The sequence below is a fragment of the Protopterus annectens genome, chromosome 2.part1 (genome assembly GCF_019279795.1).
Source record: "Protopterus annectens isolate FY-2018-M chromosome 2.part1, PAN1.0, whole genome shotgun sequence".
Classification (NCBI taxonomy): Eukaryota; Metazoa; Chordata; order Ceratodontiformes; family Protopteridae; genus Protopterus; species Protopterus annectens.
In genome coordinates, this window is record NC_056729.1 from 1,391,458,597 (window position 1) to 1,391,471,395 (window position 12,799).

General features: G+C 39.3%; 1 protein-coding gene across 3 annotated transcripts in view; it reads right to left on the reverse strand.

Annotated features, from left to right (window-relative positions):
• Window positions 1-12,799, reverse strand: part of DPYSL5 (dihydropyrimidinase like 5) — a 1,161,038-nt gene that overhangs the window by 389,419 nt on the left and 758,820 nt on the right. For all 3 annotated transcript variants that reach the window (XM_044062869.1, XM_044062871.1, XM_044062870.1), the window contains exon 9: window positions 1,176-1,317. In XM_044062869.1, the coding sequence (XP_043918804.1) occupies window positions 1,176-1,317 (142 nt within the window). The remainder of the gene's footprint in view (window positions 1-1,175; window positions 1,318-12,799) is intronic.

The following is a 12,799-nucleotide window of genomic DNA, read 5'->3' on the forward strand; positions in this document are numbered from 1 at the left end:
CTAGCCAATTACCCCATTTCAGATTTAAACCCTGCACCTTGCATCTATAATGTGAACACCTTAACCATTATGCCAACCTCCCACTTGGTTGTCGAACGTCAGACACTATGTAAATAATATTACTCTAACACTGATGTGAGATGTGAAGAAATGGGAGCAGTGAGAAGAACTGAAGAAGCCTCCTAGCAATGATGGATATGCAAATTCCCTACATATCAACCAAATGTTCATAGAATGTTGGCAAAATATTAGAAGAGGCCCTCAAAGGAATATGAGCAGATCTGAAGAAAACCTCACTTGGGTATATACATGTTTATTTGATATTACACTGACTCTCACACCCCCACAGAAGAATATATATTATTTTATAGAAGCAGCAGTCGGTGATTGGAATAGTCTTAGTAAAAAAGATCCAAAACAGTGCCTGAATTTAATGGGGGTCTATATTACTTTATTGAAGGTTCATTTTCACAAACCTTCATTCATCAAACCATATACAGGGAACATTCACTTCCACAAATGTTAAGTTCAATGAATGACTTTCCCAGGGAAAGTAAAGAGTTGCCCAGAATCAGAAATTTGCCCTCTTCCTCAATGCAGTGCGATTTCAGAGTTAGTATATATAGTTACGATGGGTGTTGGGGGTGCAGCTCCCCACAATAGGAGGCGGGGGGGGGTGCAGTCCCCAACCTGTGTGGGTTTGAAATAATATACTTTGTGTGATGATCTGAATGCTGGGTAACTCATTATTTTAACTGGGAAAGTAATTCATTGAACTGAACATTCCCAGAAGTGAGCATTTGCTGCATATGGTTCGATGAACAAAGGTTCACGGGAATGAACCTTCGATAAATTAATAAAGACCAATTTAAGGATAGGCATAAGGCCATATTTTAGTAAGTGAACAGAGGTGCAAGTTGTTAGACAAGCAGGACTCAAAGCTTATCCAATAAATAATTTTGAGATATAATCCATACCTGCCTTCAAAATCGATATTTTTATGGTGCAAGCTTTAAATAAGATTTAAGTAAGATTGAAGGTGAAAGCCAACAGTAGAAATAGCAAGAAACAATATCAAACCAACGTTGTAAGTTAATGGATGTGCCTTTGACACCAACTAAACAACATTATGGACATTTGCTTTTCTACATTATTTTGCATGCATTTTTACATACCACAGCTTTTTCCCAGATGACAGTCATTCTGTCTTGCACACCTGCGACTCCATGTGGTATTTTAGTGAAGTCATCCTTACCCATAGCTTTCTGTTTTGTACTGAAGGAACGGTGATCTGATGCTACCACATTCAGTGTGTCACTAAGAAAAGTAATGGATCAAAACAATTCCTTTATAAATCTATGGGCATGTTAGTAAAATCAATTTCATGCAAGTTAATACAATAAAAAAGTAGCACAAATACCTGCTACATAAAAAAACAGCATCAAATTTCTTGAGTTTCAAAGTAAGATGATGAAACGCTTGTTGTCTTTGACAGACTACAACAACATAATCGGTATAAAATATTTTGTTTTTAGTTATTTTCTGCCTATGCCCATGTGCATATATGACTGCTGCAAGTGTGTGCAAGGAACTGAAGTACTACATACTGAGACACTATGTAAGAGACATTTAACCAAAGTTCAGTTACTGTGTACTCATTACTGAGAGCTGTTCCATTTCTAGTAGTTATCTGTCGTAATGAACAATAAGATGCACAAGCATATTAAACCTTTAAATAACTGGGGCAAAAATAACCCCCAACTCTACAGTCTGGTTCACTGGGTGAAACCTACACACATATTTAAATATAAATATTATACATATAATTACACACAACATATATGTATATATATATATATATATATATATATATATATATATATATATATACATACACACACACACACACACACACCAGCTACTTAACCACTAGGGAAAAACTCTGGTTCGTTAATTAAGGTTCACTTTTCCTACAAAGAATAAATGACACTTTTTGATATCCTCATTGTATGCTGTATAGCTTGGTTATGGCTATTTTGTTCATTTAAAGGAACACTCCGCCCTCCTCTACATAAAAACTCAACTGCGAGTTTTCTTTTATCCTTAAAAATTCATCCCTGGCACAAGCAGTTCCCTCCCTTCGGTAATGTAGGGCTGGTAACCCCATCCCCCATCCATTCATCCTGCAGTATATCGCATCTTTTCTGCAGGAATTTGTCTCCTCTTTCATTATGTACCTCGGACATAGTCCAATGAGTAGTTCCACCTGCCTTGGAACTTCCCAAAATGTGATGTATGCTGTATACCTGCTATAATACTATAGTAGATTATATATATATATATATATATATATATATATATATATATATATATATATATATATATATATATATATATATATATATAAATATAATGATATAATGATTGAATGCTGTAATTAAATCAAAAGGTGCTTCAACAAAGTATTAGTTTAAGGGTATGCATACTCATGCAACCAGCTTATTGTATGTTTTTTGTTTTTATATTTTTTCCTCTGTTTGTTTTTCAATTGAATTGTACAGGTTATAGGTCATAATAAAGGTGGGAAAAGTTTGGAAATGATTTATTGTGGTCTCACTTTTTATATCACAAAAACCTTGCATTTTAACAGGGGTGTGTACACTTTTTAAATCCACTGTACCTTTTATTACTTGTCCCTTACCACTATTCAACTCTTGTTTTTGATTACTTTACTATATAATATGACAAATATTTTATACAGTTTAGTAATTTGTATCAAACCAGCAAGTAGAACTAACTAATGGAGAGAGATGTTAGAGCTGTGAGTATTTTAATAGGCACACTGGTATTATTGCCTCTTTGTTTAGAAATACAGCATGCTTTTTTGGGGAGTAGTTGAGTGACAAAGCAATTTCCGTGGTATTAATTTGCACTTTCAAAAATCAGGTTGCCTGGTATGGTTTTACTCACAAATAATTTACGTTTCATATGCATACCAGTTTCTGTTATCATTTTCAAATATCTTCTGTACAGCTGATAAAGACTGCTCATATTTGCTCTATACTTGGTTTAATGTCACGCACTACTTTAAACAGTATTTGTAAACCTCCTTTTCCTCTTTGATCTGTAATTCAGTGCAGTCTTTATATATATATATATATATATATATATATATATATATATATATATATATTGCAAAGTCATTTTTACTTTTTCATATTTTATTGCTATATTTTGTCTGTGTTTTGGTTTGTTTAAAATCTGGTTGTTACTTTTACACCGGATAGTAGTAGGTTGCATTCTTAGCAATGTTAACATATGTTTGATATCAATGTATATATTTCAGGTCTATATTATGTTGTTGAAATGGCATTATACTGAATGGCGTTTCAATGACACAAACAGCGATACGCTAAAACAGCAAAACCCCAGGTCACAGATTTTTTTTCCTGGGAAAAAAAATCGGTAGACCAATAAGACAAAACACACCAGTTAAAACATTTTAAAGTTAGGGGCTTCACCCCCCACACCCCCCCTAACTAAATATACCAACTCTGAGATCACACTACAGTGGGGGTAAAGGGCAATGTCATGGCTCAGGCCAAGCAATTCTTTTCCCTAGGAAAAAAAAATCGCTGACCTGAGCTTTCGCGGTTCAAGGATTTCGCTCTTTATGTGTTGTTGAAATGGCATTCACTGTAATGCCATTTCAACAATATAATATAGACCCTATATTTCAAGTAATTTTTTCTCTTATTTAACATATTGAAGTTTACATTATCTCTGATTAGTTATACTGCTAGTTATACTGTATCATGTGATCAGTTACTTCTTTAAATTGATTTCTTTTTTTCATCTCACAATACTGAAAAAGCTAAAGGGCAAAACCCAGGTCTGTTCTGAAGCATACTGACTTTTAAACATTATGCGCTACTGAATATCTCCATGGTGCTGAAATCCTCTTTTGTGATTTTTAAACATATACACACACCAAAACACACACACACACACACACACACACACACACACACACACACACACACACACACACACACACACACACACACATGTATTTTAGAAGCAACTGCCTCATATACAACGACAACTCTCTCCTCTTACCTTCCAACACTCAGACATGCGAGAGATGCACTTATATATCCAAAGCCACGCATTCTCCAACCAAGACTGGAATAGCTGGTCAAGAGGTGAAGGTCAACACATGCACCACACCACATGTAACACATAGCCTCCGGAACACACACCAGCACTGCCTTCACACAAAAACACAAACCACACACCCACCTTCGCGGAGGCGCTCAATAAAAATCTACCTAAGCAGCAAAGCCCTCCAAGGCAGAAACACAGTCGACCACCACAACACAACACTAATCACGAGACACATAAATCTCCTAAACAGTGTGCTACTCAGCCAAAGCCCCTAAGGCAAAACAGCATGCCCAACACACTAGTCATAGGTGACTTGATAGTGAGTCACACTGCTGTCCCACTCACTAGGTTGAATAAGGAGAAAGTAACAGTCATCTGCCTGTCAGGTGCCAGGATCTGACACAACGCATTCACTCAGGTCACTCAACAACAGGTACAAATATGGCTCTGTCATTGTACATATGAGTGTGAATGACCTGAGATATACCTCCCTGGGCTACATGAAAAGAGACATGGAGGAGCTCTCGGATTATGTAGCCCAGGCGGGTATGACCGTAACCCTGAGCAGTATCCTATCATCACCCAGAATGATACCACAATACAAGCAGAAAATTATTGATTTCTGGTGTCATTCTAAGGGGATCCAGTATCTGTCTGCCTGGGATGACATGATTAACAGACCTCGATGCTTTGCCAGAGATGGCCTGCATCTGTCCCCCCTGGGCTTCCAGATACTGGCCAAGGCTTTTGCCACCTCTATAGTGCCTTTTTTAGGTGGTGTTCCAAACCAAATTACCACCGTAACAGCTATAAACAAATGCAATCTGAGGGTCATGTTGCTCAACGCTAGAAGTCTAAATCTCAAAATGCACTTGCTCAAGGCACTCCTTAAAATGGAGAACATCGACATTTGTTGCGTAACAGAGACCTGGTTCAAGGCAGCAGAAAGCACCCTTGCACTACCAGGCTATAACTCATTCCACATCTTTCGGCCCCAGAACTTAGACCGATGCTCCAAAGGCGGTGGTGTCTCCATATTCATAAAGGATGCACACACCTCCAGACTGGTAGCCCAACATAACACTCCACAGATACTTCAGGTGCAGCTAACATTGGGTAAGACAGCAATTCAGGTCATAGCCTGCCTGAGGTCCACAACCATGTCCCAAGACTCGCACTCCATGTTCCTAAGCACCCTGGAGAATATTAGGGTCCAACCTAACACTCTCTTGCTAGGCATCTTCAACTGCCCCTCCATTAACTGGGTAAACTACTCATGTACCAATACACTTGGCCAACGTTTTCTGGAGTTCATTAATTCAAATGCCCTGGACTAGCTCGTTCTTAACCCAACTAGAGGTAGCAACATCCTTGACCTGGTCATTACTAACATGGGCAACCGTTGCTCTACACCAATAGTCAGCTCCTCCCTGGTTAGATCCGACCACAAACTAATCACCTTGGAAATCCACATACCTCCCCCCCCCAGCAAAGGTAACCACCATGAAAAACTTCTCCAAAGCTAACTTTGGGATCCTAAAAACAGAGGTGGCTAACTTCACGGCACCCATGCAAATGGAGAATAGTTGCTTGACTGCAGAATCATACACCAGTGCACTGTACGAACACATACACAAATGCATGGATCTCGCTGTACCCAATAGAACCAAGACACTCTCCTCCAAAATAACAAAGCCAATCTGGTGGTTCCCTGCCATAAACAAACTCTACAACAGGAGGAGGAAAGTGATGCGGAATAAGGTGAAGTCCCAAGACTGGAAAAAACTCCCTTATCTGCCTCAACAAGTTGAGATCCCTCATCAAATCCTCTAAAGCTAGGTATGAAAACAGAATTGCAGCAGATAGTAAAGACAACCACAATGCCTTCTATAGTTATGTAAAGAATCTCCACGGCAATACCCAGATTTGCTCTGATCTACTGCACAGTGGTACCTCCTATACCGAGCCAACAGATATTGCCAGTATACTGGCTGACAGATTCAGTGCCAACTTTACCCCCCCCCCAAGGACCAATCACAATACCAGTAGATTGCCAGGCACCCAGTATTACTGCTGCACAGGTTAAAACAGCACTGCCCAAGGCCATGAATATAGCTTCTATGGGACCTGACAATATCCCTGGTTGTGTTCTACATGAACTACAGAGTGAAATGGCACCTCACCTGTGTGTCCTGTTCAGTCACAGCCTCACCTCAGGCTTTGTCCCTACCAAATAGTGCACTGCTACAGTCATCCCTCTCCACAAAGGAGGAGTGACTACAGACCCTGGGAACTATCGCCCCATTAACCTGACAAGTCTGATATGCAAAGCTATGGAAACCATCATCATGGACCTAATAAACAAAGATATAGGGATCCTCCAAACTCTGGATCCCACACAGTTTGGTTTTGTGAAGGGTAGATCATGACTGCTCAACCTGGGCGACTTCTTTGAGTCAGTCACCAGAGCTGTGGATGAAGGCAAGTTGATTCATACAGCTTACTTTGATCTGGCCAAGGCTTTTGATACCATTCCCCACTCAGGAATCATAGAAAAACACACTAAGCTAGGCATCAACCCCTATATCACTAGGTGGGTTGCAAACTGGCTCACATATAGAACTGAGAGTGTGAAAGTAGCTGACTCCAAGTCAGACTGCCAATTAGTCACAAGTGGAGTCCCACAGGGTTCAGTCCTGGGTCCTCTCCTGTTTGGTATCTACTTCTCTGAAGTCCAGGCCAACACGGAGGGACTCTGGTTGATAAAGTTTGCAGACGATTGCAAGTTGTGAGCTATTATTAACTCCCCAAGTGATGTTGACATCCTACAGAATGGCCTCACTGTGACCAATGACTGGTATCAGAACCATGGCCTTAAGCTCAATGCTAAAAAATGTCATCATACCCTTTGGGAAAAACCCAGTTCCCTTGAATTACTACATTGATGGTAGTCCACTAAACACAGAAGACGTTATAAGAGATCTGGGAACACAGGTTGACAGCAACCTCTCTTTTGATCACCACATTGCCACTGTGGTCAGAAAGTCCTTCTATGCGGCACATCTCATTACTAAGGTTTTGCATCCAGGAAGAAAGAGGTCATTGTCTCCCTCTACTCTTCCCTTATTAGGCCAGTCATCGAGTACAATGCCCTATTTGGCATGTACCTCACTAGACACCTGCAACAACTTGAGAGGCCGCAAAAGTACCTCACAAAGAGGATCCTAGGCCTTAAACACATGTCCTATATGGACAGACTCAAAAAACTCCAACTACTCTGTCTCATATTGCCTACTTAGAGGCGATCTCTGCTTGACTTACAAAGCCATGTCTGACCCAGCTCTGTTAGAAATGCTACATCTAAAGAAATACCAATCCCTCCACACCACACGCTCCAGAGACCTCAGCCTCATTACCACAATTATTAGAACATGTTGGAGGGACAGGTTCATAACCCAGAGACACGGCCGGCCTTGGGCATAGGCGAACTAGGCAACCGCCTAGGGCACCGTACAGGCCGGCCATGTAAGGGGCGCAATTTGCAAGGATTTATTCATTTTAATTTACTTTTCTAAGAAGGCGGGCAGCAGAGCCATAGGGCGAGGGGGAGGGGTGGGCACACTCCCACTTTTGTAGCTGCAGCCTGCAGGTTGGCCAGAAAGCTTCAACAATTAAATGACGAGTCTTCTTCTTTAAGGAGGAACATGCGTGTGTCACAAACACGCACGCCAATGTAGATGTAAAGGCTTTCAGCAGTCACGCGGAAGTTAAACTAGTAGTAAAGGTAAGAGAGGGATTAGGTCTACATGTGCGCGTGTGGCTGTTCATTTTAAAACGAAGGTAAGTGTGTGGGCATGTGTGCATGTGTGTGTGTGTGTGTGTGTGTGTGTGTGTGTGTGTGTGTGTGTGTGTGTGTGTTATTACTGCATGATTCCATTGCAGTATTGCTGATCGTATTGTAGCTTTAGTTCTACTGAGAGATTTGCAGATCCTTGGTGTTGCAAAACGGTGGTGACTAGGGTAGTAATGTTTAAATTATTGTGTCGAGCTAGGAGGTAATGCGGGGCAAGGTAACTTGTTGTGTCTGTGTCAGCAGGAGCTTTGAACAGATAGCTGACAGTGTGGCTGAAGAGAGGCTAAAGTGCAAAACTGTCAGACAATTTTCTCAAGTGATGACATTTTTTGCTGAACAAACAAAATATTCATGAAAGCTGTAGTCCTTTATTATTGTGTTAAATTTATTTAGCAGAACTATAAAATCATTTCAGTTATGCAGACTTAATATTTATAAACAGAGTCATCAGATGAAGATACTACCAATGACTGATTTATCTGACAATGCAGCTTTTACACACCATTGTTTTCTCTACTCACCAGGAGACTTTAATGTACAGTAGCTGGAATATGCATAGAGAAGTGGCACTCACAATCTAGTCATTCTTAAATTTCAAACAGGTACTAGGTATACATTTACAGCACATGCTGTATGGTAAGTATCTAATTTTAGGGTTCACCATCACTGCTGCTATAGGAAAAAAATCTGATTGGGGCATATATCAGTGACATAAACTTACCATATGATATATGCCCCAATCAGATTTTTTTCCTATAGCAGCAGTGATAGTGACCCCTAAAATTAGATAAAGTGCCAGAAGCATATACTGTCTATAGGCACATAGGCTGACCTCAAAGCACGGGTGAATCATATACATTTAATGTAACTGTTTCCATTAGCCATTTGGGCTATGTCCTACAGTTCTGTATAGTTGCACACCTTCCCTGTTTTTTTAATATAAGCAAGACTGTCACTTAGCTTCAATTATTTAGAATTCATGTTATTTTGAGCTTATATGACAAAAAAAAAAGCTTGGAATGTCATATGCTGATATGGTAATGCTCTGAATAAAGAATTTGCCTCTGGGCACTAAATGCTGGAAAATAGTTATAACAAATAATTTTACCAATTCTGCAAATGTAATAGAATCTGTAGTCTAAATTTCAGAAATATAAACAATATGATCAGTGACAAAACCCAGGAATGTTCTGGTAAAAGGGTGATAGACTAGTGCCTGCATGTATATCAAATGGCTTAGATTTCACAAAGTATTCTTCCCCATTAAATGAAGGAGTTAGAAACAAAGATACCCTCTCTAACCAGGGCTTCAATGTATCTGCTGACTGTAAGAAATCAAATGTAATCAAATGAAAAGGAATCTGTACATTTACATTTATGAAACAAATTAGGTCACTAATTCTTCCTACAGAAATCTAACTGTATATTGAAAAAAAATAACATTAGATGACAGCTACCAGTAACAGTCATTTTTCTTTGTGAACAAACTGCTTAGCAGAGATCTGTCTGACTTAATGATAGATGTTATACATTTTCAATCTCATTTACTGCAATCAAAATCTGTTCTGCTACTTGACAGGAACTATGATCATATTTTCAGAGGTTAAACAAAAAGCAAAGTGCACAATGTTGCAGTGGATAGTGTTGTCATTTCACAGCAAGATGTTCTTCGGTCTGATTCTCAGCTGGGGTGCCTTTGTTGTGGAGTTTGCATGTCCTCGCTACGTTCACGTGGGAGCCTGCATGTCCTCCTTTGTTCATGTGGGTTTGTGCCAGTTTTTCCCCACATTCCAAAGATATGCAATAGGTGGATTTGACACTCCAAATTAACCACAGGTGTGAGTGTGCATGTGAGTGTGTGGTAAGGAAGCACAACAATGGCAGGTGTAGCTACCTGATGGTGTAAATATTGGCTCTAGATGATTATCACTGTTGAAATGGCACCCTGATCCCATGTGGAAAAGGGGTTGTGGATGGAAACAAACAAACAAAAACAAAAAAACAATTAAACTAGCTTTTGTTTTAAGGCTGAAACCATTTGAACATATCTTCAAAATGCTGTTTAGAATATGGTCTGTAACAAAACTCAAAGGTAACCTGACTCAGATAGTCAAACTAATGAAAATAATTCATGCATTCCCTGTAAGTGAATGGAGTGGAGATGTGGAACCAAAGATGTTTTGCTTTTTTCTTTGTTGTGCACCCTCATGTTGGTAAGGAATGAAGGACAGGTGTTTGGTAAGACAGTGCACTTCTACACAGCCAGATTTGCTATATGTATCAGCGAGTAGTTAAACGTTTGCAAAGTCCTTAGTTTGGCACATACAAGTATGGACTCACCTGTGTATTATTATTGAATTTCTGCAGTGCTAATTCATGTACAGGTGCTTGAGGATCAGTACATAAAATATAAATAGAATAAAACCATCAGCTTCTCCTTAGCTCTTAAATAAATGAAGGAACCTCTGAATTCTATTCCAGATTCCAAGACACTGGATTAGTTAGGGAAAATGGCCTCTCTCTCATCCTGCCATCGCTATTTGGGTGTGTGTGTGTGGGGGGGGGGGCAGAATCTGATTAATTCAGTACTACGAAATGCTGTGGCATTGAAGCCAATGATGAGTCTCTATGGCCAGAGAAAATAGTGTGATTCAGAAGCATTCTGTGTTAATGAACTGCAATAGCCTGTCTGCATATAGTGACAAAGCTGCCTGAGAATGTGACTGGACCTCTGTGTCCATCCAAAGCCCTCATGTAGACAGCTCCATCAGTATGGCAAGACTGGTATTGTGGGGATGCAGCTTGCTTGAAGTACCAATTTCATCATACAGCTAGAGCTGCATGGTTATGAGATGTTCAGTGCCACAACATTATTTGTAGGGCATATAATAAATGCATTCATAATGGCCAGCACTCCTGTCATTCCTGCATTCACCATCTCTAGGAAGACAGGTGTGGGTGTCTGTCCCCATATGAAGTTTGGGGTACAGCTCACACTATCCATGTGCTGGGTCCTCCCATAACTCTTGATACCTGCACTATAGATAACCTGTCTGTAGAACTAGGTATTGCAGGCAGTCCAACTTCATCCTCAGCTCTGTCTGCAATACCTACTTCCACATACAGGTAGCGATTTCACCATGTCAAGAAGCCCATCTATATCAACAGGCTTCACCACTGATTCTGACAGGTACATCGGTAAGTTTTACAAATGTACAATACCAAATTAGTTTAATATTGTAAGCACAATTCCTTTTTTGGAATTGGGCATAGGGGTTGACCAGTCCCCATTAGCATATGCTGAATGGGGTATGTGAGAGTCCTGTGTTCTGCAGTTGAGTATGAAGTAACACACTCAGGTGGAAGTGTTACACCAAGCCAAAAGGTTTTGAATTCAGCCCAAAGTTTCAGATCAGCTTACTGGACTATAACTAAAAATCAGTGCTCAATGTATTTGGAAGAGTCTACAAACTGTAATATAAGAAGATGCATATATTAATGCAATAACTTACCAAGTTTTCCACTACATTAAGAAAATATGTATCGTCATTTGAAACTTCAGATTTGTCTGCTACATGTTGCACTATAAACAGCTCTGAGGTTGTACAAAAAACATACTGAATACCTCTGATCTACAAACTGTTAAACAATTTTTTTTAAATTACAATGAAGAGTTGCATTTACAAGGAGCTTTCCCCCCTGCATCCACTGTATGTTTGTTTTGTACCTCAGACTTCCTTTACTAAATATGATGTCTCTGAGATTATACTGCAAGATATGGGGAACACTTAGTTTACTGACAAACTGAGCATTTTCCCTTTCTCCAAGGTTATGTGACCTGAGAGATTAGTATATTTAGTAAAGAAGGCTACTAGGGTCAAGTCCTGCCACATTGTGGTGGTACAGGAGGATTTTGCACTCATGTAGAGGCATTTGACAGAATATACCAGGACTTTTTCATAACATTACAATTGGACATTGCTCTGTTACATTTGATTCCTAATAAGTATTGAGTTTGTAACAGTAGACCACCTGTGATATGCCATGAAAGAATCAAGACAATAAAAACAAATCACATTAACACTGCATACTGGCTCCATTACATTTTCTTTTGCAAAAATTAGAAAAAATAAAATATAACTGGCATGTTTGCTCTTGTTTACATTAATCATACCTTATAACATCTGTCCTTTCAGTCATCCCCTCTACCCCTTATATATTCCCTCCTTGTAGAACCCATTCCTCTCAACCTCTTAGAGTAAGAAATCTGGACAAAGACATAAATAAAAGTGGGACAAAGACCCAAAAATAGGGACAATTTTAAAAAGTACTCTTATAAACTTAGAAAGTTGATAGAATAACAGGTTTTGTATTACCATGAATTTTCTGAAGGGTATGACGTCTGAAACTCAAATGTCTGTCATTATTTTCTAACTTCAACCTTTAATTATTTGTCACAAATATGCCAGAAAACCACAATTTTATGAGAAACTGGCCAAAAATATGAGGCAAAAATCTGGACATTCTGCAAAAATCTGTACAGTTGAGAGGTATGGTAGAACCCCACACCATTTCAACTTAACTTTCCCTTTATTATTCCCCCTTAGTCTTCTGTAAAATCCTTTAGTCCCCCTCTTAAGTTCACATTTACTCTTGGTTAATTTTCTGGCAAATCACTGAGGATTTAAATAATTAAATGTCATACATTTGAGTTTCACCCTTCATTTCCTTCAGAAAATGCATGCTAAGACAAATGCTGTTATTGTAGCAACTTTGTAG